Here is a 24,545-nt window from a genome sequence, read left to right as displayed (position 1 = left end):
TCTCTCTATCTTATATGCAAGCCTATCTATCTGATATGCAAGTGTGTCTGATATGCAAGTGTATCTATCTGATATGCAAGTGTATCTATCTAATATGCAAGTCTATCTGATATGCAAGTCTGTCTATCTGATATGCAAGGCTATCTATATGATTGTGCAAGCCTGTCTATCTAACATGCAAGTCTGTCTATCTGATATGCAAGTCTGTCTATCTGATATAAAAGTCTGTCTATCTGATTTGCAAGTCTGCCTATCTGATATGCAAGCCTGTCTTCCTGACATGCAAGTCTGTCTGCCTCATATGCAAGTCTATCTGATATGCACGCCTGTCTACCTGATATGCAAGTCTGTCTATCTGATATACAAGCCTGTTTATCTGACTAGGGTTTGCAACACATCATCTAATCCCAATGTATGCTACAGTAACCTTTCATTTAAATATATCTAACAATTCTAATGTTGAGTAAACTGTGGCGCATTTTAAAGCAAAAATCAAATTGTGCTCAATGAACATAAATGCCCCAGCATCCCTGTTTCATGCAACACTCTAGTCCAATGTATAAATGAAACTAACATAAATGGAAATTGAGGTGTGAAATATATATTATCTTGACTTAATTTGGTGAGGCTGCATTGTACTCACTAAGAAGCATTGATTCACAAAGTCGCACACCTAATAATGACTGAAAAATTTAGTTAAATGCAAAACTTTAGTCACTAAGACATGATTTATAGGTCACTGCAACCCGCTTTGGTATGATAGTGATGTACTCAGCAAAACCTTATATACATACAAATTTGCATCACTCTGTAGCAAATAATGCATGAGAAACAGGGGCATACAGATAAAACTTAATTTAAAGTCACTGAAACATGTACTGTAGGTTACAATGACCAAGTTCTAATGGGGTTTCATTGATGTTATTGAGATATTTATTGTTACTGTTGAATCTACATACTAAACTGCAGTCTCTGTAGCCAATAATGCCACAGATACTGACCCAAATGCAAAACTTAATCAAAGTCACTTAAATGTGATATATAGATCAGTGACCTACTTTTGATGAGATGATGTAATGACCAATACACATCTTCATACCAAGTTGCATAAATAAGGCTGCAATGCTTACCAAATTTCTGTACATGCATATGGTTTACAATAACCAGAATGATGCCATTTAATCATAAAAATTAAAAACCCAACATCCCATACATGCCAGTTAGACTTAATGAACAATATTGTGCTATTAAAACATGCATGCCATACCATGCTCAACTTCTGATTGTTTCATCTGCTACATGTCTTTTACCATTTATTACAGGATTCTCTATGTAAACTATGTTTTTGTTGAATATATCCTGCTATTTAGGTTAAAAAAAGTCACTAGGAACATTCTGATATTGTTTCCTACTGTTACATACACATATTTGATGAAGCAAACAGATAATGCAACGAGACATACTGTGTGGACATGTATATGGGATGCCTCGGTAGGAACTACAATAATTAAGAAACCATATGAAGGCTAAAATATTACTAATCAAAGATTCTGTTAACAAAGATCTTTCTAATAGGTAAATAATGTTGTTTAAATAAAATGTTATCAGCATTATCAATGAATCAACCTGATATGTAGATTTTTGTAATGTGTAAATCAACCTGATATGTAATATGTGTAATGTGTAAATCAACCTGATGTGTAATGTTGTGTAATGTGTAAATCAATCTGATGTGTAATGTTGTGTAATGTGTACTAGAACTGATCCTCATCATCTTTTCCTTTTCTCATGATATACAGTGACCACTATTCATCTTAATACAAAGTTATATGATTCTGTGACGACAAATGCCTGGGAAACTGATGTAAATGCAAAACTAAAGAGGTCGCTAGAACATCAAATATAGGTTACAGTGATCTAATTATGGTAAGATTGAAGTTGCACTCCCCAAGACATATCTTCAAGCCATGCTGCATGACTCTGTGCCAAACAATGTTTTAGAAACGTACCTCAATGCAAAACTTCACAAAAAGTTGCAGGAGTAAGAAGTTAGGTCACACTGTCCTACTTTTGGTTGCTGTGTGTGGTACTCACCAAACTACATCTGCATACCAAGATCCAGAGCTCTGTGACTTGAAATGTCAGACACTGACCAAAGCACAAAACTAAACCATGAGGTCACAGACAAAGGGACAAGGGTAACAATACATACCTCTTCTACATTCTAAATTGACACCTTTATATTGACAGGAGCAGGAATTGTTCAAGGGAGATAACTTACTAGTAGCTAGAAGGGATTGTAGGTTTGGCACCAAGTCAAATTGCACAGAGTCCTTTCCCTGTAAATACAAAGACCAGAGATACTTGATATTGTCCAAGGGGTGACAGACTGTGCAGTTACTGACCACACCAAACTCTGATGAAGGGTTCACCTTGCTGCGACAATTCACCACACATCTGCAATAGACAATAAAGTTATTTGTAATATTGCAAACTATACTATAAATATGTTCATGGAATAAAGATGCCCAACCAGCATCTGAAAACTAACCTAAATATGGAATTTAAAGAGAAGAATGGACACACACACACACACACACACACACAAACACACACACACACACACACACACACACACACACACACACACACACATATTTGGTGGATATCAAGGAGTTGCGTATGGAATTGTGTACCGAGGACATTTGTTCTGGCAATGTTAGAGCAAAAAGAAATACTGTTTGAGGCAGTAAATTAATAGCAAATGGTGATGTACCAAGGAGGGAACTGTATTATCAGTTCTAAGGAATATGAAATTTAGCAATGCAAGCTAGGACATACACATTTACACAAATATTTTGTATAATCCATACAAACTAAGGATGCACACTATTCGACAAAAATCATGGAGACCATGGACATTGGTACATTATGACCAACAAGGACATATTTGCACATCTAATCCAGTCTTAACAATCAGTACGACTGCTCAGGTGGTAGTGGTTAGAGCATTTGCCTTGGATGCAGGAGGTTGTGGGTTTGAACCAAGGCAGAATCATAACAAAGACATGACAATGGTACTAACAGCTGCCTTGCTAGGTTCTCAGCATTAGGAGGTTAGTGTTATGAATAGTCAGCCTGGTGTAAAAATAATGTGACTGTGTGGGACATGATGCTACATGTCTGGGGCGTAATGCCCCAATGATTGACATAACTATAAACTGTCACACTGCAGACACCGTGGTGATATGACTGAAAAATTGTTAAAGTTACGTTAAAATCAAATCTAAATCACATACTAGTATTAAGTAACTGTAATTTCCATAAAGGTTTTGTCTACAACTGTTCTTTAGAGTAATTACATTATTTTTTGAATATATATCTTGTTGTTATTGACTGACTGATGAATTTATTGATTGACTGATTGTCCTGCAATTAGACTTTAGTATGACATAACACATTTCGGACTAAGCCACCGCTTTGGAGATCTTTTTGTAATAAATTTGGAGTATGCACATTTGGTTATAGCACCCTGTTTTAAAGAATTCTTAGATTTGTGTGATTACTTGTTTGATTACTGAAACTGGATACAATGGAAATATTCCTTAGCCCAAAATAATTAGCCATTTAATAGGAGCAAATGTCATGGAAGTGAAGTGTTAGTGAGTTTCCATGATGCTATGGTTGACTTTTAGTGAATTCAGGTCAAAACCGCATGGGTGTCCCTGGAGTAATATAGTCCCTATTAAAACCTAATGGTGTACATTGGTGGTGTGACTGCAGTGGCAGTATTTACGGCAGGAGATTGGTAAATTACACAAAGGAATAAACAAGAAGGGATTCAGCAGATACCGTTTATGTCGCCATGGTGGTAAATGTGATGCAGTTGTACTGGTGAAATATGCCTTGAAACCATGAATTGACTGGCCTAAGGTGGTGCAGTAAAAATAGTTCCCTGTGTTAGAGGATAGTTGTATAGTTTCTATGGCGTGAACTGCTGATGGTACAGAAAGTTGATGAAGAGAAACCATGCAGATGTGCGGTTGATAGATATTTGGCAAATTTTTAGATCTGTGGTCTTGCACTGATTAGCAAAAATTTTATGTATAGCATGAACATGCCGGGCTTTCTAATTTATAACTGAAGTTGTATAGAAGTCTTTGGAAATTTGGGGTAAACTTATGACTTCTAGTGGAATCATACCAGGGTTTGACACCCCTCAGTCAAGCAAATACCCCTGGCTTAAAGCATTTATGGCAGGAAACTCGTCTTATCAGCAATGACTATTTGCTTTTTGACAAAATAAAGTAATATTTTCGTTGCATAATATGCATACGGATCTTCTCTCTCTCTCACTCTCTCTCTCTCGGGATGTGCAGATGTAAAGTTGAAAATAAGAACAAATGTTTGTGTCACCCATATTGTGTATTTCATGGAGACTTTTCATTTTTCAAGTCACTTTGGTTGAATAAATCGATGATGCATACAAATTTATTTATGTTGTATTCTGTATAGTGTTTTATCTCAACCTCAACACAAAGAATAATGATAGACTAAAACATCGATAACAACAACAACAACAACTTATCTATGTTAACTGAATTGAAACCTCCTAAATAGATTTAAAGTTCAGTAATTGCAGAAGTGAAGAACATAGTTCTATGAGAGTAGATGTATGCATAGATTTAGTGGATGGGGATAATTGTCTAATACCATTTTACAAACAGTTTATCCTGTTTTATTGTTTTGGAGCCATGAATGAACAAGAATATACTTTAATGGTACAACACTCTCTTGGTTCACCTTCCCAATCACTTAGTTTATACATTTGCTAATTCAAGGTACCACGTAAAGGTGTTTTGTATCGCTGATTGGAAGTTTTAAACAGTTTTTTTCCTGCATCGCCTTCTGTATTAAACATACTGAAAAAAGACTAAATGAGTAAGAATATTCAGTCTAATGCAGCTCTAAATAAATGTTCTGTCAAGTTATAAATACAAGTTGGTCCAGTAGAACATCCTGAGCATTTTGGCTATTGTTAAAAACCTTTTAAATTTGGGAAGGCAATATAGATTGACGCCTTGTTTTTACATGTTGTGTGTTGTTTTAATAAGACTTCATTTACAACAGAACTATCGATACAAATGTAATTCTTGATATGTTCAGCAAAGTTATCCAATCACCAACTGAAGCAAGTACATGTATATACATTTAAAAGAACATTGAATGCATTCAACAGTTTATGATTGCTTGCATGTTTAGTCACAGGTCTTAAGAGCATGATAATGAAAAACATATTGCTGAAATTAAATGTTTCATTCTGGGACTGATTATCTTGATGATAAATGTTTGACCACTGTATAATATATTTATCTTTCTATATATTTACTTAAGTTCTGTGCATGTAACTTCCAAATTTGGTTAGTGATAATTCGATTTCACCTTAACGGAATTTTTCATTTGATTCACATCTGTTAATTCTCTCCTGTTTGAATACTAAGTAGGCAAATGATGAAATAGGGGTGGATATAGCTCATTTAATAATCATAAAATAAATTTTGCATATCAAGGATGTCTTTTCAATATCTTTATGTGTGTAAAATCATGCCACAAACAGGACATTTTAACTTTACAGATCAGTCAGATAATTAGCTATTTCGATACAACTCTAGAATGAATTCATGCATATTTTTTAAAATAATGTTTTCCAATTTCATGGTGTTTGTTTTTGTAATCATTATATGTTTTTTATCTTATAGGTGATGTCTAATTTTGTAAAGCGCTTAGAGCTTTTAAAGATTAGGCACTATACAAATTCCTCATTATTATTATTATTATTATTATTTTCAAGCATTTTGATGTACTTCTTTCGTACATGTCATAGATTTATTTGCCTGTATTGGACGTGTATGGTATGAATGTATCATGAGTTTCCCAACGCTATTGTCTCACATGCATGAAATATTAATAAAAAATATCAAGGACTGTTATATGCACCAGCTTATCTTCTTATAGTTTAGCTCAGTAGTTGGTATCTGATGCTTGGATCTAAAGGGAGATAATATGTTTTTGCAATGTGTAATTTGATAGTGGAGAGCTCTCTACAAGTTTTCCACCAGGCAATAGGGGACATGGTTTTGGGCATGTGTATCACTGACTTTGGAAGAAAGATACACTCCAAAATCACGAACAAGTACCAAGCGTGTAAATGGGGACCTTCCTACAAATCATGATTTTATGTTATTCTAGGCTAAAATAGTTGGTAGAGGAAAGATTTTGCCATTTTTCCAACTGAGGACATCCTCGGTTGGAGGTGTGTCCTTAGTACATTGGTATGTAACCTCATTAATGTCCTCAGTTTACACCAAATACAAATGCACACACACACACACACACATGCATGCACACATGCATGCATGCACACACACACACACACACACACACACACACACACACACACACACACACATTGCAATAATAGAACACTATGTTGCACCAGGCATACTGTTGGTAAAGCAGTATCAACATATTGAATGTCCTTACAGCAGATTATTGTAGTCATTGTAAAATTAATAAGAGGCACAAATATTTCTTGATTTTAATTTCAGCAATTAGCAGTTTATTGTCATGGATTGCAAATATTTAATAATTTTAATTTCAAAAATTTGCAGTTTATTGTCATGGATTGCAAAGATTTAATAATTTTAATTTCAGCAATTAGCAATTTATTGTCATGGATTGCAAATATTTAATAACTTTAATTTCAGCAATTAGCAGTTTATTGTCATGGATTGCAAATATTTAATAATTTTCATTTCAGCAATTAGCAGTTTATTGTCATGGATTGCAAATATTTAATAATTTTCATTTCAGCAATGTAGCAGTTTATTGACATGGATTGCACATATTTGATAATTTTAATTTCACCAATTTAGCAATTTATTGTCATGGATTGCAAATATGTAATAATTTTAATTTCACCAATTAGCAGTTTATTGTAATGGATTGCAAATATTTAATAATTTTAATTTCAGCAATGTAGCAGTTTATTGTCATGGATTGCAAATATTTGATAATTTTAATTTCACCAATTAGCAGTTTATTGTCATGGATTGCAAATATTTAATAATTTTAATTTCACCAATTAGCAGTTTATTGTCATGGATTGCAAAGATTTAATAATTTTAATTTCAGCAATTTAGCAGTTTATTGACATGGATTGCAAATATTTGATAATTTTAAATTCACCAATTAGCAGTTTATTGTAATTGATTGCAAATATGTAATAATTTTAATTTCAGCAATCTACAGTTTATTATCTTTTTTGAAGATTTCAGAATGTACAGATCTAGAACAAAACTATTCAAAATGTAAAGATTTTATGTTTAAAATATTGTTTACCTGTTTTTTCTGTTGATATACATGAAATTATAGTTAACAGAGAAACAGTCAAGAAGTCAAGACATTAATTTCTTGCAAATGCAGTGAAAAATTCTACTGACTGGGATAAAAGCCTGGTAATGAAGAATTTTGGTGAAATTCTGCAATTTACAGAATATCTTACCTCAAAAAGAAATCTGGAGGGTCTCCAAGCACAATCTGAATGGACTGCTCAAAAACTGTTTTTCTGTCTCCTTTGTAGAGAATCAGATGAAAAATGTTTGTCGAGTTTGGTTGCAATAGAAGTGAAGAGAGTTCAAAGAGCCCATCAGATACAGGAAGTTTCCCAATCCCTGTTCCAAAACATCCTCCTTCTCTTGTTAAGTTATACATTTCATCAACAGTTGGAATGGTGATTTCATGTATCACTGATTCAGAAAATTGCTCCCACTCCTGTCGACACCACCATTCATAAAAAAGGTCAGATTTATTGGTAACATCTACATCTGGGTCATATGACTCATCTTGAGCATTAAGGGTGAATGTTTTACCATAACCCACTGCTCTGGCGTTACCTCCCTTTATTTTTGCAACAAGTGGTGAAGGAATTACTCTCAGGTATTGATAATCTTCAGAATACAAACCAGGAATTCCAGCCATGGAAACATTTATGACAATTTTAAACAGACCAATATCAAGTGTTCTTGGTCGGAAGTAAATTTTCAATCTATCTGTCTGTGCAATATCTGCATTGAATTCTTGATAGGAAATGTCCAGATAAGTCAGGCCTTGGACCAATCTAAATATTTTCCACTTGTATTCTGCACTTTTGGTGACTGTACAGTTGATAACAGCTGTACTCTCCAAACTTACCCAATCAGAGAATAGTGTTGTCACTGGATTGTCTATAACCTGACCACCTCCAATAAAATGGACTACGGGATAGAAGCAGCTGATTCCAGTTATGAGAACAATATTTGTAATAGAGGCTGTTGAGACTTTATTAAAGCCATTAACAGTAACAGTGAAAGTGCCATTCTTTTGGTACATATGGGAATGTGTCAGCACGATGGATCCATTCCATTCTCTATATGTATATCCTGTATTTCCAGCCTCTTGCATGCAGGAGTACCCTCCATAGAGTACAGGTATGGAATTGTCTCCGAAGTTCCAGAGTAGACAAGAGTTAGTACCAACTCGGGACAAGCTGAGGGTCAAATTTAACATGAGATATGCTTCAGTTGGACCGTTGTTTCTCAGTGAATACAGCTGAATAGTCTGATACACTTCAATTGTAAAATTTTTCTGCTGCCAATACAGAGAATTTGAGGCATTTACAGTAACTGTAAATGTTCCAGGATTTCTATATTTATAAAAAACTGTTGAATTTCTTGTTGAAACATTCTGTCCATTGCCAAAATCTATCATGTACATGACGTCATTCCCACTGAGGACTGAACAATTCAGCACAAGATTACGCTCAAGTGGAAAAATATTACCACTATCCCCATGGCCAAAATTTTGTGTTTTATTAATGTCACTCGGATAGTAAAATCTGCTCAATGTCAGCCCCTTGATTTCTTCTAAAACCCCAATTGTTATGTTTGTAGTAATTTGAGAGACCAAATTTTTCGCAGTAAATTTAAGACCATAAAAATCAGGAAATCCATAGGTATAGGTGTCATTTATGATGTAATCAAAATAAATCTGGGAAGGAAGCACGCCTGTTCTTGGTAAATCATTTCCAAATATATATTCATAGCTGACATGAGACCCTCCCCCAACATGAAACTTGAAATTTACAGTGCCAGCAACTGGAATGTACAGTTTATCACTTTCTATATATACTCCAGACACAACAGACTGAAGAACTGTCCAGGCTTGAAAGACTTGATAGGATAACTTATTACTACAATTGACAGATACTTTAACTTCCTCCAAAAATCCGGATGCATTAACATGGATTAATAAGAGCTTTATATTGGAGATATTCTGAGTGAACTGTGTTGTTTTCCACTGCTCATTAAGGAAGATGTCACATGTCACTGAAGTTGGGGCTGTCGACACATTCTTTGGATAGGTTATGTTCAGAGAAATTACACTGGGTGGAATAGCTATGTATGGATCCACTCTGGCAACTAAATCTTTAACTGGATTCTGTACAAAAATTGTGTAAGGCAGTGCATAAGCTATGTTACTTTTAACATTTTTAGCATTAACAGTAACATTATATTCTGCTGGCCTTTCATAGGCTATTGGCATGATGTATATGTAAGACCCACGACGAGTATTGTTCAGTAGAACCATTTCTTTATTCCCGTTTCCACTGTTTATTTCAAGAGTGATATTTGAACCAGTTGCAGTTGAAATGATCAATGTGATAACATCATTTGGTTTTAAAACTGTTGGTGTAGCAGACACCTCTAGTCCTGTTATCAGCTCCTCTACAAAGAAACTCTTAGTCAAGGTGACCCAGCTGACAAGGTTAGAAAGGTTGGCAATAACAGTAAACTCCCCTAGCCCATATTCATGTCTTGTTGTGAAGACATTGGTAGAATTGAAATGGTCAAGATAAGAAAATGAAGACAGGCCATCACCAAAATTCCAAGTCAGATGGACATTGTTGAACATCAAGCTGGTTGAATTGGGCATAATCATCAGGTTAAGGTCACCAGAATACACACGGTCAAGTTCAGTGCTGTTCAAAGTCAGAGACATTGCCACAAGATTGTGCTGCACAATCATATTCATGGATGCAGAGTCATTGCTTATGTTATTGGAAACAAATAAAATCACAGTAAAATTGCCAGTAGTATTATAACTGCAACGAAAAAAGAAAGATTAAGAAACGTTTTAACATAAAGTTTTTTGGGGAGGGAGGAAAGGGTATAAAGAAATTCTATTTATGCAATTATACATGCATTAACATAATGCATCATGCAAACAAATTGATTTTTACTGATCCGGAATTTTTTCAAGGCAAGAGAAATATTTTGGCAGACAGCTTGTCCAGACACATGAAAGAGTTGTCTACAATGTGTAATCTCAAAAAGTTCAAAAGAAAAACAAAGCTTATCTTCCTTATTTCCCCATATGATATTATCTGGTAGTTTACACTGGAAAATACATTGTCATTATCATTAAACATTAGCATCAGTAGTAATCTTTGACACCTGACTCACAAACATAACTCATCTTTGTGGTAAATTTTACTGTCAGATCTTGGTAATACATACAAATCTACATACTGCTGGGGCAATTTGTAATGCATAATCCTGCAATCTGGGCATATTTGACAATGGTTTTATTAAATATACAGCTATAATCAGATTACATTGAAAGTATATGTTTGGGCACCAACCAGTTGTAAGTGGGTGACCAATGTATCAGGTACTTTAATATCACAGTGCTAGTAAATGTCAAGGAGATGAAGGAGCCAAGCAGGTGAATTAAATAAACCCTGTAACTGGAGGAGGAAACCATGGGTGAGTAACCACAATGAATATATGAAATGTTTTAAAATAATGCAAAATATATGTGATAACACACAACTAACCAATGTATAATATTACAGTGCTAGTAAATATCAAGCTCTACTTATCCAAATTTGTTAAATTTACTTCTAAATAGGAAGAATATTAATGTGGTCAAATTTTCAGCAATAATTCTCCGCAAATAAAATTTATAACTTGGTTATAGCTTTTACAAGAAATTTGGTCTTCTTTTAACCTTTTACTTGTGCATAATTAATTATGCAAAGAAATTTTGATACATTACTGGACCATGTGTGCACCAGAGAGGTGGTCAGTTCTTCAGCCTAGAGGCTTACATTGTATTTATTAGTGAATTTCCATACATGTTTTTCCTTGGTAAAACAATTGGTGTGCTTTAGCCCTAGTTTGGTTGCTTTATGCTGACTTTAAGATGTTTTCCTAGTGGCTTTAGTTAGTTTGCCTGGGCAACAAGAGTGATGAGGTGTCTTGCCTAACAACATAACACTGTAGCCCACTTGGGCAAGTCTGTGAATTGAATCTGTTACTCCTGGACAGGAATCCAGCATGCTAATCAATGGTACTTTACAAAGTAGTCTTATAAATCTATTAACAAATGCTTATCAGCTTAAAGTGTAATTTGTTATATAATTATTTTATATTTTTCTTTAGTTTTAATTATTGATCATTCAATATAACCCTTAATGTGTATTATTTAATTTTAATTACTTCTTCTATTCAAATATATGCATCTTGTATTTTAAAAATAAAACTCTTCACCAAGGATAATTCCAAACATGTGATTCTAAACATTCCTTTATCTTTGGTAACTTCCTTTGCTTTACTCTCACAAGATATCTGAGTCAGTAGAATACTTTCTACTTGTATTTCTTCAGTTGCTTTTGATTGCCTTTATTATCAAAGTTATCGCTTCAAGATTCCTTAAGTTTTGTAAATATAATTCATATTTAATGGTACATTAGCATTATCTGTCCTAAAATGAAACATGCTGACATCCCTCCAGACAGCAGTGGGTTTTTTGGAAAACTCAAAATGTGGGTTTTGTGATCTCAAAGAATAAATGTGCAACTAAGCCAAATATGTGATGTTCTACAATTGACAATAATCTATTTAGTCATACAAGCCAATACAAAATGATTGGAAATTCAAAACGTTAATAAAAGAAATGAAATACCTGTTCTCTTTGAAGAATTTAATACATTTTCAAATAAAACCAGCTGGCAGACCTGGTATTTTTATAAACCATCACACACACCCCACACACATTAAGAAAACTAGGTGTTCATGGAACATCTATGCCTGAAATGGCTTAAGCACAAAGCAATGACACTGTGATGGCTGGACAGAAAAAAAGTACTGACTCGGGTAATTCTATATGCCCTACAAGAATGTACTGACAAGGGAAATACTAAATGCCCTACAAGAATATATTGACAAGGGAAATACTTTATGCCCTACAAAAATATACTGACAAGGGAAATACTATAAGCCGTACAAGAATATACAGACAAGGATAACACTACATGTCCTACAAGAATGTACTGGCAAGGATAACACTATATGTCCTACAAGAATGTACTGACAAGGATAACACTACATGTCCTACAAGAATGTACTGGCAAGGATAACACTATATGTCCTACAAGAATATACAGACAAGGATAACACTACATGTCCTACAAGAATGTACTGGCAAGGATAACACTATATGTCCTACAAGAATGTACTAACAAGGATAACACTATATGTTCTACAAGAATGTACTGACAAAGTATAACACTTTGTGTCCTACAAGAATGTACTGGCAAGGATAACACTATATGTCCTACAATAATGAACTGACAAGGATAACACTTTGTGTCCTACAAGAATGTATTGACATGGATAACACTATATGTTCTACAAGAATGTACTGACAAAGATAACACTTTGTGTCCTACAAGAATGTATTGACATGGATAACACTATATGTTCTACAAGAATGTATTGGCATGGATAACGCTACATGTTCTACAAGAATATAATGACAAAGGATAACACTTTGTGTCCTACAAGAATCTATTGGCATGGATAACACTACATGTTCTACAAGAATGTACTGACAAGATTAACACTATATGCCTTACAGCTGTGATAGTGAGGCATAAAAATACTGTTTCTGTCTTTAAAAACTCCTGTCAACCAACATCAGAATTTAGTCAGCATCCTTTTACAGTCGTCTATGTTTGAGAGTGGAGTACATCATTAACTTCTAAATGCAAACTTTAATGCTCTAAAAAGTTCATTAGAGGGGTTGAATGTGAAGCAAGTTTCATTAATGTTAATCACTGTACACATTAGAGACAGGATGGTATTGTTGTTCAACTTCCCTTAAGATCTTGTTAAATAAATTTTTCTGGGCAATGAAAATAATCTTTCTGCATCTGCATGGTTGTTATGGAGTTTCAAACATGCATCTTAACTTAACAACCAAACTACCAAACTAATAAAGCAATTCTTTTTTGTGATTACATGTATGGAGTAAAATCCAATTTCAAAGTTAAACTTTAACAAAGATGACTTCAACTGTCTCATACTTCTGTTTCCTCCTAGGAGTGCTAATGATTCCAAATTTTGCAGAATTATTATGATATTTTGTGTACAAATTCTGCAAGCGGAATTTACAAAATTTCAGAAACTCAAAATTTGGGGGATGAAATATTAAACAGGAGTCTTCTGTGTTCACACAGGTAGAAAGAAAAGCACTTCAGCACCAATATGATCCACTGGTAGATTGAATACATTTTCTGAGTGTGAAAAAAGTGAATATATATTACAAGAAACCAGTCCTGGAATTGGAGGAACTGATACACCATTTATTCTAACTGAATGCTTTTTATTACTGTTTACATGCAGGCTCAGAGGAAGATGCCGTATGATTTTATAGAAGTTTTGGACTTTTAACGATTGTGTTGTCCATTCGATATGAGCTGTCTAGATTCCCCAAAATTAATACTAGGATTCTTGATATTGATGGAGGACTGGCATCATGTAAATAAAGCATCATCTAAATTAATCTGAAAGACTTTCATGTCAGGATTCTTTTGTTAAATTTTAGGGGTTGGGATCATCTGAACAAATTTTAATAAGGATAATGACAGGATGCTTTCCTTAAAATTTTTGTCAAATTGAGCAATCTTTTCAAAAAAAGTTTTTAATGGCGATCGTGAATGGGGACATGAGATGAAATGAAATATATGAAAAAGTCTGTTCTGCAATGTACAGTAACAAAATAATCAGGTTCAAATACCTACCTATGAGAAAAATTGTAAGGCATCCTAAATGCAAGTTGATCAGGATTCCAAGCCATTGCAGTAATTCCATCACCATACTGAATCTTGTAGTTAACATGGGAGCCTCTTTCCAAGGTTGCTGTAAAGGTCACGGTCTTTCCCAGGGCAAAAGCAGGCTTATTTGCCATGATCTTCAACCCTTTGATGGGGTCCTGATTTGCTTCACTTATCACTGAAAGCAGAGTTGACCAAAAGTGGATAGGCAAGTGACCCCGTTTGTCAAGCCTGCCTTCTTTTACAATGTAATCTAAACAAACAGTAAGCTTAATTTATGGTATAAATAGACATACTGACAGACAGACAGACAGACACACACACACACACAAACATTTAAGAAATTACTATATCAAACATCTGCCAAAGCAGCTTGATTAAAGGCAAGAATCAATTCAAGAATGGTTAATATTTTCTTATTACATAAAGAAGCATAAAAGAAAAAAGCATGATCTTAATACAGTACCCAAGATGTTTTTGCTCAATCATGCACACAAGGTTTCTTTGTCAAAAACAGATAAGACTATCATAAATGATTTCTTATGATATCACCATGTCAAGTTATTTTTGCAGAACCCATTTTTCTTTTTTCAGTCTCATTGACCTTAATCTTTGACCTATTGACCCAAAAATTAATTTGAATAGGTGCCTTGGTTGTCTCAAAAACAAATCATCCACAAAGTCTGGTGATAGTTTGTGGAATAAGACTTGAAAACCATTTTCCTTCTTGACCTATGACCTCAATCTCTAGATCTTTAAACCCCAAACTCAACATGTCTTCCTTGCCTCAAATGCAAGCCACCTAAAAAGTGTTGTCCAGGCATGTTGTACAAAACTTAAGCAGTTTTGGAAAAACAATTTTCCTTTTTTTTATGAGCTAGAACAATTTGACCTTAACATGAATAGGTGATCTTGTCTCAAATGCAAGCCATCCACAGAGGCTACTCAGAGTGAGTGATAAACAACTGAAGATATTATGTGTAAATAATTTTTCTTACAGTCACTGTGTCCTTGACCTTTGACCTTTGGATCCCAAAATCAGTTAGTGTCTTTCTTATCTGAAGGGAAATCATTCAAAACATTTGATCAAGGTATCTGGTATACAAGTACATTGAATGTGTAGAAACAGTTTGCCTTCTTTCATTCCCAGTGACCTGGATCTTTCACCTTCTGAGCCTGAAATTGATAGGTTTATTTCTTGCCTCAAAAGGCTGTTGACTTGCAAAGATTGGCAATGGAAGATGATGAAGAACTAGAATAGATGGATGGTTGGACATCATGATAAAATACCTCATGCCTTATGGTGGGCATACAAAAATATGTTGAAAATGGAAAAACTTCTGTTAAGAGCTGATAATATAATCATGCTAATATCTTGCCTTGATCCACACACAAGCCCATATTCCCTCATGACTAAACACACATCACCAAAAACTGATGCTACTCAATCAGTGTTATATGCACTCATATGTAGCAGTAACACTTGCACAATGACCTAGTAATTAATTCTCATCTATCTACACAGTCATTCCAGATTCCTTGGAAAGAAATCAAGGTATATAGAATTAATTATAGAGAACCATAAATATACACCAGACAGAATGGAAAGTGCTATCCCTGGATTTTACAGAAGAATGCTTGATAATAGTAGCAGAATTAAATTTTTTTAATACAAATAATACTATCATACAGGTTAGAGAATTTTTAATTCGCACTCTATGGAGATTTTGGTGATGCGTGCTTAGTCATAAGGGAATATGGGCTCGTGTGTGCAGGCAAAGTGATAGGTGCCGTTTACCCATGGACCTGGGTTTGAATCTCTGTTGAGTACAAATAGATATTATATATATATATATATATATATATATATATATATATATATATATATATATATATATATATATATATATATATATATATATATATATATGCCTATTAAATTTACCTTGTCTTACTCAAGTGGCAATGCTTTCCAAGCTAATAATAGAATAGTAGTTTTGGTCAGTAATATCCAAAAAATTCAAAGATGTTTTTCATTTAATCTAAAAATTAAGAGGGATATGAAGGGACAAAAAGTAGAAAATTTCTTTGTAAAATAACTATAATGAAACAAAAAGTCAACTCATTTACATATGCCTAATAAACAATGAATGCCAAATTTCAATTCTTTCTCAAATAGATTTTGTTAACTAGTACTAACAAGGCTTATATTAAAAAATTGTTCAAATTGTTAATGTGTCAAAAAATATGGAAAAATTGCTGTAATGGTCTGAAACTTTAGCCAGCTCATCTACATAATAAAATAAATAAAGCCACAAAATTCCATTTGTCTGTCTTGTCATTTTTGTTTAATCATGCTTACACAGTTTTTGTCCAAACAATTTAAAAATCTTTTACAAAATGGAAAATGTGCTCAATGTTCAAACCTAATGAGGTCATTTACATATTAATATAAAGAATCATACTAAATTTCATTGCCTACTTCACTTAGTTTTTGTGTAGTCATGCTTACTAGTTTTGGGCCAAAAGTTCAAACATATGTTAACAAAATTGACTGGGTGGGACATCATGTTATCTGTCTGTAGCATGATGTTCCAGTGTTAGACATCACTATAAACTGCCACACTGCAGACATCATAGCAATTTAACTGAAAAATTGTTACAGTTATGTTAAAAATTCAATACACACACACTCCATCAGGGTTGGAGTGGGTGGGGGTTGGAGATAAAATTAATTGGATCACTTGAAAATCAAATAAGGTTACCTCATGATGACTATCATAAAGTTTGTTGTTTCATTAATCTATATTAATTAGTTTTGTTTTACTACTGTATTTTAAACAAAAAAGTATGGATTATCTGATGTGCAGAGACATGAACAGACAGCAGCAGAACAATATCCCCCCTTCTGCTATACAAATGGTCCACCCCAAAAGTGGGAGGTCGTGGGTTTGAACACCAGCTGAGTCATACCAAAGACTTACAAAAATAGTACTAACAGCTGCCTCGCTAGGTGCTCAGCATTTAAGAGGTTAGTGTTAGGATTGGTTGGCTTGGTGTCAGGATAATGTGACTGGGTGGGGCATCATGCTACATGTCTGTGGCATGATGCTCCAGTGCTAGACATCACTTTACACTGCCACAATGCAGACATCATAGTGATATGACTGGAACATTGTTAATGCTACATTAAAAAAATCCGAACAACACAACACAATAACACATACAAATGGGACATAAAAACAAAAGAACATTACTATAAAATATAATTACAACTTTTTATTTATCAAGTTCCATAACTAAAGAAGTTATTTGTTTTTCTTGTCGAATATAAAGCTTTCTCAAAAAGACAATAAGATAAATGCTGTCTTGATCTATTATGTCTTTGTAAAGAGCAAAAGCTCATAAAATCAATCACAAAACTTCTTTTTAAAAAAGCTTTACTTTCCTAATGAGGAATCTGACCAAGAGCTAAACTGAACATAAAAGGCTTACCAGCACATGTGCGCCCAGGCTTATTTGGATCAGGTGAGATATCCAGGTATCCCAAAATACATGTACAGTTGTAGGAGCCGACAGTGTTGGTACAATTGGCATACACAGAACACTCATTCCACTCTCTCTGTTGACACTCATCTACATCTGGTGACAAGAAAATCAGCGTTTGTACATTACAATATTAAACAAAACTGTATGTAAAAAATCATCCACACATTAACTCTCAACAAAATATACAAATATATTTTTACCTCCACATCATATATTTGGAATATACTATATAAATAACCCCAAGTGGCCGAATGGTCTAAAGCGCTCACCGTTATGGATCACTGCCATCTCACCTCTGTCTGAGTGAGTTCGAGTCTCAGGCTCGGTTTAAACGTAGGTATGTGAGAAAGCCTGTCAGTAGCTTCTCATGGGTCAGTGGTTCTTCCCGGGATTTTCCAGGGTTCTTCCTCTACCAGTTATACTGGCTGCCATGTATAGCCTATCTTGTGCTGAAAAATGGCATTAAACCCTACAACAACAACAATAACAACATAAATAACCAGGTTCTGCTCTCCTATCAAGAAACCAAGTTTTGCATACTTTGTATAAAAATAATCATATGTACAACCAAGTTTTGCATACTTTGTATAAAAATAATCATACGTACAACCAAGTTTTGCATACTTTGTATAAAAATAATCATATGTACAACCAAGTTTTGCATACTTTGTATAAAAATAATCATACGTACAACCAAGTTTTGCATACTTTGTATAAAAATAATCATATGTACAGTGGATTATTAATGATATGCTATACATGTATAGCAATCTATTTATGAGAAGAAGAAATTCTGATTACATTATCTCCTTGTGATTTGACCTTTAAAGAGTATAATCAGGGGAAAATTTTCATTCTTGCATCAAACAAAGCTTGCCAAACTCCTTGACTGGACCCAATCAGGGCACACATAAATTACTAGAGTCATATTCCTGGACTTTTCTCTAATGAAAGGCAAATTTTCCTGGACCACACATTTCATACCATATGCAGATACACACACTTTCCATTGTTAAAAATACAACACAAATGAATTAGGTACATATACACAATGGAAATGACCACATATACACAATAGAATTGACCACATAAACACAATGGAATTGATTACATACATATACACAGAGGAATCAACCTTGAAAATAGTGATGCATTGGCATCTTTTGTACAAATTTGAAAGCCTTTTAAGCCAGGATGCTTTCTGTAATACATTTGGTCAAATAGACCAGTGAGTCATTTTTGAAAGTAAGTCATTGGAATTATTTTTCTATTGTTAGTATCTGTGGTTATATTTGATGACAGATCAATGTCATTTGCAAATATTTGAAACGTCTTCATCACAGGAGGCATTTTGTTAAGATTGCTCAAAGTCTATGCAGTGGTTTTGCAGAAGTCATTTCGAGCTTTTTCACTTTTTATTAATGGCAGCCATATTTGATGGTGGATTGGCATCATTTATACCAATCTGAAAGATCTTCATACCAAAATGCTGTCATTTTTTTATCAAATTGTACTGAAAGGTTCTGCATAAGTCATTTTCAAATTTGCTAGTTTTAGTATTGGTGGACATAGCTGATCACGAATCTGCATAATTTATATAAAATGAAATGGTACTCTAGCCAGTATATATCCTTTCAAATATGATCAAATTCTGTTTTGAGAGGTTGAGAAAAAGGTGTTCTATTTTCAGTAATTGCAGCATTATTTGATTCTGGATCAGCAATATTTGTATAAATTAAAAAGTCTTCAAGATAATTTCTGTACAATATTATCAAATACTTTTAAGCTGTACAGGAGATGAAATCATTTAAAGGTCTACCTTTGTTTTTGAAACAGGATCCATATTCAGGGCAGATTGACATCAGATGGCTACATTTTAAATCCCTCTATGCCTGGAAGGTTTCTGTCAAATTTCGTTGAGTAGTTTTTGAGAAACCATTTAATGATACATGTATTTCAATTTTTTTTAACTAATGACATATCAAAATTATTTGTAAAAACATAAAAAGTCGTCATGCCAGGATGCTTTCTATCATGTTTTATCAACTTCTGTTCAATGGTTTTGGAGAACTAGTCATTTAAAGATGTTCTATTTATAGTACCAGCAGCCATATTTGATGGTGGATCAGCATCATTTGCAAATATTCAACAGATCTTCATGACAGATGCTGGTCAAATTCTATCGTACAGTTTTTGAGATGTTATTTTAATGGTTTTTCTTTTTTTTAGTAACAATGGCCATACTTGATAGCAGATCAACATTTTTTTTACATATCTCAAAGCCCTCAAAGATCAACATTCTTGTTACATATCTCAAAGCCCTCTATGCCCCAATGTCACAGATCAACATTCTTCTTACATATCTCAAAGATCAACATTATTGTTACATATCTCAAAGCCCTCTATGTCACAATTCTTTTGTCAGTTTTTTTCTCAAATTGTGAAAAGCATTTTTAAATAAGAAGTAATTTAAAGGTTTTTGATGTCAGATCACCATCATTTGTAAAAACTAATTGTGTCAAGAATGATCAAATTCTATTAACAACTTTGAAGAAGTCATTTCTTTTAAATAAAAGTTTGAATCAGCAGTTATTTTAAGTAACTGTTTCCATTTTTGACTCTATTTGTATAAATCTGAAAACGTTTGCTCCTAGGATTCTTCTGGCAAATTTGATTAAGCTCTGTTCTGCAGTTTTTTAGAAGTCATTTAAACAGATCTTACAACAGCAGCCATATTTGATAGCAGATTGGCATCACCTGGATAGAAAAGAAAGCTACTTATGCCAGAATCCCCTGTGCCATATTTAGTCTAATTTTGGTCAGGTGTTTTATTATTATAAGTTTTAAAAAAATAATTGTTGAAAGAAAATTTGACAGATGATGAATGATTGACACTGGACCATTGAATAAGCTTTTTTGGCCATAGTGCTCCATGAATTAATAATACTTATCCCATACACCATGATAAAATGGCTAAGTTTAATAAATTTTAGCAAATTCTTGTTCTTACCAAAACTGTGTGATCTTAAAATTGTGTAATTCAAAATATACTCTTGATTTGAAATAATGTACCCACAAGATAAACATGTTGCAAAATTACAGTATGACAAAATATGACACCACAACTACAAGCACAACTAGGACAGTTGTCTTCTTATCTAATAAAAAAAATGAGACAAAACATTTTGTTTTTAAAAAATGACCTGTGACATAAGTCTGAGTCAAGTCCACAAGCAGACCAATAGATTGATACAAGGTGGCATTTGCGGACAGTGCAGCCTGCAGCTGGCTATCTGTGACAGGTGATGAAATGTTGTAGTAAATATATCCATCAATGACAAGACTCCCTGCAGAGATGTTGTATACCCTCTGACCTAAATAACCCTTGCCAAGACTGGTAGAATTCAAAATGACAAGTATCTGAAATCACAGAAATAAATAATACTGAAATGATGTACCATATATATATACTCACTTATAAGTCAAGTCCAACTGCAAACTGTACACATGTATAATGCACTGGCAGATCTGGCTCTAATTTAAAAAAAAACATGATCTGCTCACACATATGCAGCAACAGATCTAGGTCTTTGGACTTGACAGAGTGTATATATATATATATATATATATATATATATATATATATATATATATATATATATATATATATATATATATATATATATATATAAAGTATGCATACTTAAAACAAGAAAGTTTTTAAAAAAATCATCAATGAGTCTGACATTCTATCATACTAAACATCTAAAATCTATTTTAAGCAAATTATGTAAATGCAAGCATACATAACCCACCTCTGTTAGGATATAAAATGTTTCTTTTTTTATAGATAAGTCCACTTATTTATAAATGCTTCATGTTTATTTCTAGAGAAATAAAAGAACTTATCAGTGATAAATCAGAATACCATCTACAGTATGTGTTGACTTTTTTTAATCGATGTATGAATGGGGATTGTGTAAGTTTATCTATGAATATGTGCATCTTTTGATAAGTGCATAAATGAGGATTATGTAAGTTTATCTACAAATATGTAAATCTTTTGATAAATGTATGAACGAGGATCGTGTAAGTTTATCTATGAATATGTGCATCTTTTGATAAGTGCATAAACAAGGATTATGTAACATCTGACATCTGATCTGACATGTGAGATCACTGCATTTTGTTGTTGACACTTCTGGTAGCTGAGATCAACCAGCTGAGGCACTATCTCATATGGATCATTTTGATGAAACAGTGTCAGACAATAAGCCGCTTGCAGTAATTAATATATTTCTTTAGACTGACATTTGTATGTAGATGGTAAGTAAAATTCCTAATCTATTAACTACATAATTACAAACACTTACATAATAATCCCTTAAACCTTTATAGAATTCACTGAAGCTACTTTCATAAAGCTTGCTTTCAGCCATGTATTTTCTTGTTTTTTACCTACTGTAAATGTTATCATCTGATTTTTTGTTTCTTACAGATGATAATCAATGTCAGCAACATCAAGCCTTTATGAATCTGATCAGCAATTGCTAAAAAATAAAAGTGAAATCTTCATCAGGTGGGTGCTTTGCATGAACAACATAGATTAAAGTGTCTGAAGTACTCCTGTATAGTTAGTCAGGTTCCCTGACATACTCCACTGAATCTACTATGAAAACTCAGACTGGGACACCAAGTCTAATTGGGGTAAAACAATATAGCACAAACCACATTACAATATTACTGCAATATACCAATCCTGAATACAGTGTGTATTGTGATACATTAAATTTCTATGACAGCAAGATATTCAGACACTGACATGTTTCAAATGAAATAAAGACTACAAAGTCAAATCAGTCTTTATCAATAATTCAAGAAGTTTTTTTGCTAAAAATTAGTCACAACAAATATTGTTATTCCACTCTTTAAACAATATCAGTCATATTTTTTTTCAGAGTGTCTACATGTGGCAATGTCTCTTTGATACACAAACCACCTAGATATCTAAGAAGCCAACAGGGAATGTAGCCATACATTGAAACAATAATAAAGAGATCAAAAATGTCAGAGAAAAATCATAAAAATGCTTGGCAATTTTTAGAAGTCGATCGGTAATCTTAGCAAATAAAATAGTTTATAACAAGTCAGTAATAAAAGGTTTCCTTGAATATCCATTTGATCTAATTTGGAATTCTAATACATGTATGGATGAACAGCCAGTTGCCATTTTGTTTCATGTTCTATTTCTATTTATTTCTCAGTTATAATATAGTATTGCTTAGCAAAAGTTAAAATATCACCTCATTCTTTTATTCCCAAAAATTAATTCTTAGAAAGAATTGCTTGTATTTTATTTAGCTCAGTGAAAATTCTGGCAAATGAAGGGGTTTTGCATTCTGGGTAAGGAATGCATGAATTTTCAAATTGTAATGTCAAAATTTCATCAATTTCAGCATACAACATAATGTGCTGGCAGATCTGGGTTTGTACAATTTGTTAGGAGTAATCAGTAGAACAAACAAGATAGACCCTTATCTGTAGATGCAATATGCTATGGGAGATCAAGATTTTCTTTGTTCGCAGTTTGACTCAACTTATAAGTGAGTATGTATTGTATGGTAATTGATTAGATCATTTTACTTCAATATTTGGGAGAAGACTAAAAGCAGAAATAGCTACACAAGTAAATAAGTATTAGATGGTAAACTAATCTTAAATAAACAGTCTCTTCTGTGAACACTTATAACTGAAAAAAGTTATATTTTCAACTAGAATCATGAAGTTTACACATTCTCATAAAAAATGTACATGTGATGCATTGATACAAAAAATCTTCTATTATGTACAGAAATATTAACAAATATATGAATTATAAGTGAACTTGAAATGCTGGCTAAACATTGGCACAGCATTCTACAAGTATACCATGTGTGTAGCCATTATCTACCCAATTTCCAGCCTCCTGGTTTGCATCGAAAATGTTCATGATCAAATGCAGGAAATATCCAACCTTTTCCATGGCAACACATGCATTTTCCTGCCTCTCATTTCATGAAAAGGTGGCAGAATATCCAAATACTTTTGCCAATTCTATGGAGCGTATCTCCATGGAAACAACCTGGAAACTGCATGGAAATATACATCCAGGAAGCAACATCCCATGTAGAGATACAAAGTTGATCAACAAGGGCCATAATTCTAAATTAGAGCTGACAACACAAAACCTACAAAAGACACATACAGATCTGCAAGACTATGTTCAAATCAAAGTGCATCAGAATATCATGAAGGTTCTTAAGCTAAGCTGCCTACAAAAAAATATTCCATATAAAGATATGGCAAGGGCAATAACTCCATCCAGAATGGAGTAGACAAAGAAAAACCCCAGATCTAAGAAAAACTGTTTGTTCTGAATTCCTGCTGAATATATTATATGGTTCTGGAACTAAGAACATTCCAAGTTTCGATGTGAGGATGAGAATACACTTGACAAGGGGCATAATTCTTTTCAAAATTGGAGGAGACATGAATAAACCAATAAAAAGCACACAAATGTAAGTGTATGAGATCATTTTCATATCAAACTGCATCAAAAACATCTTGATGTGTTCTTGATCTACTCCCATGACAATGAACATCCCATATGAAGGTATGAAGTTAATTGTCAAGGGCCATAACTATATCCAAAATGAAGTTGATAAGACAAAACTCTTTTTATGGCACACCTAACTCTGTCAGGCAATGTTCATACCAAACTGCATCAGAATAAATTGAA

General features: G+C 33.5%; 1 protein-coding gene across 1 annotated transcript in view; it reads right to left on the bottom strand.

Moving 5' to 3' along the window:
• Positions 1-23,789, bottom strand: part of LOC149803403 (polycystin-1-like protein 2) — a 104,925-nt gene extending 81,136 nt beyond the window's left edge. The window contains exons 1-6 of the mRNA XM_089953925.1: positions 23,718-23,789; positions 20,971-21,187; positions 17,714-17,860; positions 14,186-14,396; positions 7,565-10,201; positions 2,282-2,457 (exon numbers count right to left, since the gene is read on the bottom strand). Coding sequence (XP_089810051.1) covers positions 2,282-2,457; positions 7,565-10,201; positions 14,186-14,396; positions 17,714-17,860; positions 20,971-21,187; positions 23,718-23,789 — 3,460 coding nt within the window. The remainder of the gene's footprint in view (positions 1-2,281; positions 2,458-7,564; positions 10,202-14,185; positions 14,397-17,713; positions 17,861-20,970; positions 21,188-23,717) is intronic.
• Between the last annotated feature and the right edge of the window lie 756 nt (positions 23,790-24,545).

Source organism: Sinohyriopsis cumingii, chromosome 3 (assembly GCF_028554795.1).
Source record: "Sinohyriopsis cumingii isolate HCF-2022 chromosome 3, ASM2855479v2, whole genome shotgun sequence".
Classification (NCBI taxonomy): Eukaryota; Metazoa; Mollusca; class Bivalvia; order Unionida; family Unionidae; genus Sinohyriopsis; species Sinohyriopsis cumingii.
The sequence above is the reverse complement of the archived record's forward strand: the minus strand, read 5'-3'. Positions and strand labels throughout refer to the sequence as shown.